This window comes from Priapulus caudatus, unplaced genomic scaffold (genome assembly GCF_000485595.1).
Source record: "Priapulus caudatus unplaced genomic scaffold, Priapulus_caudatus-5.0.1 Scaffold621, whole genome shotgun sequence".
Classification (NCBI taxonomy): domain Eukaryota; kingdom Metazoa; phylum Priapulida; class Priapulimorpha; order Priapulimorphida; family Priapulidae; genus Priapulus; species Priapulus caudatus.
The window spans coordinates 100,215-105,324 of record NW_014577682.1 but is presented as its reverse complement, the minus strand read 5'-3'; the positions used below and the strand labels follow the sequence as shown (position 1 = coordinate 105,324).

Sequence of the window (5,110 nt, the reverse complement as noted above, 5' to 3'; positions counted from 1 at the left end):
AACCACCCTAACCCTGCCTACTGATACCCTAGGAACCACCCTAACCAGGGCTGTCTACTGATACTATAGGAACCACCCTAACCATGTCTACTGATACTATAGGAACCACCCTAACCCTGTCTACTGATACCCTAGGAACCACCCTAACCCTGTCTACTGATACTATAGGAACCACCCTAACCCTGTCTACTGATACCCTAGGAACCACCCTAACCCTGTCTACTGATACTATAGGAACCAACCTAACCCTGCCTACTAATATCCTAGGAACCACCCTAACCCTGTCTACTGATACTATAGGAACCAACCTAACCCTGCCTACTAATACCCCTTACAACCACTCTAACACCAACTACTGAACCGACAAACCCACTTTGATACAAACTCTAACACTGCTAATTAATTAACCCCCTCAGAATCAGATTCACCCTACACCTAACCCTGAACACCTATTCTCACTCTCAAACTATCTGAAAACTTCGGAACTATAATTACCACTACTACAGTGGTCCCTGCTTTATCGAGCCTCAAATAGTCGGAAGCATCGATTAGAACTTAAAACTGAAATTTGAAAAACAATCTTTACGCATGTTGTTACGTGATCAACGCATAATTGGGACCACTGCTTAATTGTGACATTTCATGATTCTTGGACCTGTCCCAAGAAAGCAGCACCCACTGTACTAGTACTAGGGGTGGGATGATATGGGTAGCACACAATATGATCCATGTCACGATACAGCCTTCACAATATGATACGTATCTCGATACATTCAAAAGAAACTAACTGGCAAACTATACACTCAATCAGGGTTCTACCAATCATCCGAACACTTACAATTTAATGAATCAGTATCACGGAGCACTAATAATACAAACACAACTGCGATGAATCGCAAATTGTGTTAAGTTTCTTTTGTTTTTGCATTTTGGATGAAACTAGACTACAAAGTGATATAGATTTTAGTCAGCAGAGTATCGATACGTGTATCGTGAATATTCAAACCATCGATACATGTATCGTCAAGGTGTGTATCTCAATACATCGATATATCGATGAATCGCCCCACCCCTAACTACTAGTACTAGTAGTAGTAGTACTTAGTAGTACTGGTAGTAACACTAACACTGTTCGTCCTCTGTTACACTGGACTATGACGTACGTAATACACAGTTTTACTAGTGCAGTGGTAGTATTACCAATACTGTGTTGTGTACTGTGACTGCTACTGTTATTTCCGCTCAAGGATAGAGAGCATGGTTGTGAGAGCAAAGCCGATGTGTTACGCTACATAGTTCTCAATCTCGCCATGCTCTCTATCCTTGTACCGTTATGTCTACTACTAGTACTGGCTCAAGGATAGAGAGCATGGTTGTGAGAACAAAGCCAATGTGTTACGCAACATAGTTGTCAATCTCGCCATGCTCTAGTAGTAGTACTAGTAGTAGTAGTAATACTAATACTATTATCATTACTGACCGCTGCCAGTGGCACTGTGCGTGTTAGTGTTAGTGAATAGTGTTAGTAACAGTGCCACTGGCAGCGGTCAGTAATGATAAATAGTAGAAATAACAGTAGCAGTCACAGTGCACAGTATTGCCTATTGGTAATACTACCACTGCACTAGTAACACTGTGTATTACGTACGTCATAGTCCAGTGTAACAGACGACGAACAGTGATTACATCACATCGACATTCACATTGGACATGTAAATACAGTAACATACTTGATTAGCCTTGTTCAACTGCTTTTTAAACCCCGCAAGAGACATCTTGTATGATGATAGTCGTTGATGTATCACTATAAATAGGCAAGCGTCGAATCAAGTACAATTAATTATCTATAAACCGATAAAACGCAAATAAAGTCGAGTAACAACATCCGCCCGTTCACTCGGAGTGTTGTATATCCTTTTGTGGTGATGTCATGTACATTTCGTGGTTGCCTCGTGATGTCACGACACAACAGCAAAACCTCTCGGTTGTGGTGCCATCTAGTAGAGAAATATGATAGAAACGCACGATATCGTACACAGGCGCATACAGTGACAAGAGATAATAGAAAAAAATATACAAATACTCTATTTAAACGCTGATATGCACAACACTTAATAATAATAAGGACATATACCACCGTGAAAAAAAAACATGCAACGTGTCATGATCTGTAGAATGTTCCGATCAAGTTTGGAGAGGATCCGTTGAGCGGTGCGGAAACGTATACGGTCTACTGATAACACAATTCAATTCAACACACTGACAGAAATTCCCCAATTTATAGTAAGATGCTAACTATGTGTTTTTCTCTTTGCCAGGTATCTGCTACGATCTTTTTTCCTCTTTTTTATTTTTGCTCTATCTTTCGTACATTTCTTATTCGCTTCTTTTTTTATAATTTAAATTTTTGCGTTCCTCATAATCTGTAGCCCTGTTCCACCCTACATAGATTGTCTCTTCGACAGAGTTAAATCTTTCTGCTTCTTATTTATTCAGGGCAACGTCACAACACGAAAACACAATGGCAATGTAAAAAACAATGTGTATAATCAAAGGCGCTCCATCTAAGATTTTCTAAGTCGCTCCATCTAATCTAACCAGAGAAATGTTATACCTTGTTTTTACATTGTTTCTTAAATGGAGCGCATTTCGTTATAACATAAGTCAAAGTTTCCAGACGGCAAAAAAGGACACAATTAAACGTTCCATCATGAACAATGTGGTATACACAGAAGTTCTGACCACCTAGACCACCTGACCGGGCATAAAAAGAGAAAACTGATGACAACGAAGCAGAAAATCAATTGAAGAACGGAGAAACACAAATACAAAATGCTGACGAGTTAACTGGAATAAAAAAATGATGAGGCGGGGTTTGAGGTAAAGATACCGCAAAGAGAGACACACAAATCAAAATCCGTTATAAGAGAAGCGTGTAAATGGCGTCTGTGACACTTTCCGCCCTCTCTCTCTCTCTCTCTCTCTCTCTCTCTCTCTCATTCTCTCTCCTCTTCTCTCTTCTCTCGTCTCCTCTCTCACTCTCTCTCTCACTCTCTCTCTCTCTCTCTCTCTCTCTCTCTCTCTCTCTCTCTCTCTCTCTCTCTCTCTCTCTCTCTCTCTCTCTCTCTCCATCGCTAGCCTAGCTTCCCCTCCTTTCTTTTGTGGTACACACCATTTATCATTATTCTTCTCAGTTTCTTTGCTAGGCAGAATCGGTCAGTCATAAACACGTCTGTACCCACCATGCGGTGGTATATATTGACAATGCATCCGTATGCAGACAGCGTAAATCAATACGATTATACAGTTGAAGGTACGCGCTCCTTCAATAATCCTAATTAAAAGACCTTGGTGAGCGATGATACAGGTGTTATTTTTGCCCAAGGCGAGCTGTATCTAGGTGGCAGAAGAAGCTAATATCCCTAAAAGCAGACTTGCGGAAGTACGTCTTGTTTCTCTTTGAACACGCACAACGTCTTTGTCGTAGAGTCCACGTCTTGTGTCTGTGTGTGTCTGTGTGTGTCTGTGTGTGTGTGCGCGTGCGTGCGTGCGTGCGCGAGTGCACACCCGTGCGTCCATTGGAGCATATGTGTATAATGGAATGTGTAATAATGTTCTAGCATTTGTGTTTTTAGACGTGTACTGCATATAATACAATGACGAATCAACCGTGTTGATCGAGCCGCGTGATGCCGCTTACAAACATGACAACAAATACATACATACATACATACATACATACATACATACAAACGTAAACAAAATAATGATGCATGGTTTTTGTGCTACAGTACGGTATAGTGCCATGTTTTTGTCGTTATGCCTAGTTGTTTCGTAAGCTGATATTTTTTTTTATAAACAGCTGTGTATAGAACATGACCGTATAGAGAGAGATAAAATAGTGTGCGTTATGCGTCATGCATTTCGGTCTTCGCGTTGGCTCTCGCACTGTAGCTTTATGTCGTCACGCTAGTTGAAATGCGGTGATTTTAATCCAATTACCGTTGAAAAATCGCACATGTTCCCCGCAGGCTAAGCAGCAAGTGACTACCTTGCGCGTTGTGATGCGTGGTTTTAGTTTATTTTCCCCGCCAGATGGCAGAACGATGTCAGATGTTGCGGAGCCGTATATACGGCTCTATATACGGCTCTGAGATGTTGGCATCAGCACACTCGTAGCTGCAATCCCCATGGGCCATGGTGGCACTTATTGCGAACGCAACGGCTTTCTATTTTTAGCGAACCTACGTACAGTTCTTGCGCACAACCACACATAATAAGTAATATAACATGTGTGAACAGATCTTAGCCAAGGACATGGTACGATTTATTGCCTCCTTGCCCAAGGCCTTCCGCAATCGCCTCCTGCATTTCCGGGCCCTGTGAAGAATCTCGAATTTATTTCAACTAAAACTATTTTTTATTCGCGTCTTTAATAGTAATTGTATTTAGCCGCATTGTATGTATATTTTATTCATTTACTGATATTGGAACTTTCTATTTTAGTTAAGTACTGTAGGATACAAATAAAAAGATAAATAAGAGAGGCATATAAACAACATGCCTTGAGCAAAAAGCAGTCGTTACAATTCGAAGTGATACTGCACATATGCATACATCCGCTGGGTTTGGGATTTTATCGAAATCATTACACTGGGAATCCGTTGCAGAATACGATGAAGTTGTAACTACAAACTGCAATTATATCTGTCTAATTATCTACACACCTAACACTAAAATAGTACACACCAGTCTATAGTGTTTTGTGGAAACGAGTTTGTATGTATATTGTGATGGACTGTAGTTTATTAATGTACATTGTGAAGTCTCTGAATTACTATGGCACTATCTACTGCACTGTGACATTACAAATGGTGGGCTCATGGAGCCAGACTCGTTTTACCCAATTATAATGTCGCTGTTAGTAATAAACAACTGCATATAATTAGCATTTGCTTGTAGGTTTGAAGTGTGTGCCAGTGCGCACGTGTGTACACGCGCACGCACGTGTGACTCTCTCTCTCTCTCTCTCTCTCTCTCTTTCTCTCTCTCTCTCTCTCTCTCTCTCTCTCTCTCTCTCTTTCTTTCTCTCTCTCTCTCTTTCTTTCTC

General features: G+C 40.8%; 1 protein-coding gene across 2 annotated transcripts in view; it reads right to left on the bottom strand.

Annotated features, from left to right (window-relative positions):
• Positions 1-1,909, bottom strand: part of LOC106812216 (endophilin-A3-like) — a 19,916-nt gene extending 18,007 nt beyond the window's left edge. For both annotated transcript variants that reach the window (XM_014816046.1, XM_014816045.1), the window contains exon 1: positions 1,731-1,909. In XM_014816046.1, the coding sequence (XP_014671532.1) occupies positions 1,731-1,775 (45 nt within the window). In that variant the 5' untranslated portion in view covers positions 1,776-1,909. The remainder of the gene's footprint in view (positions 1-1,730) is intronic.
• Between the last annotated feature and the right edge of the window lie 3,201 nt (positions 1,910-5,110).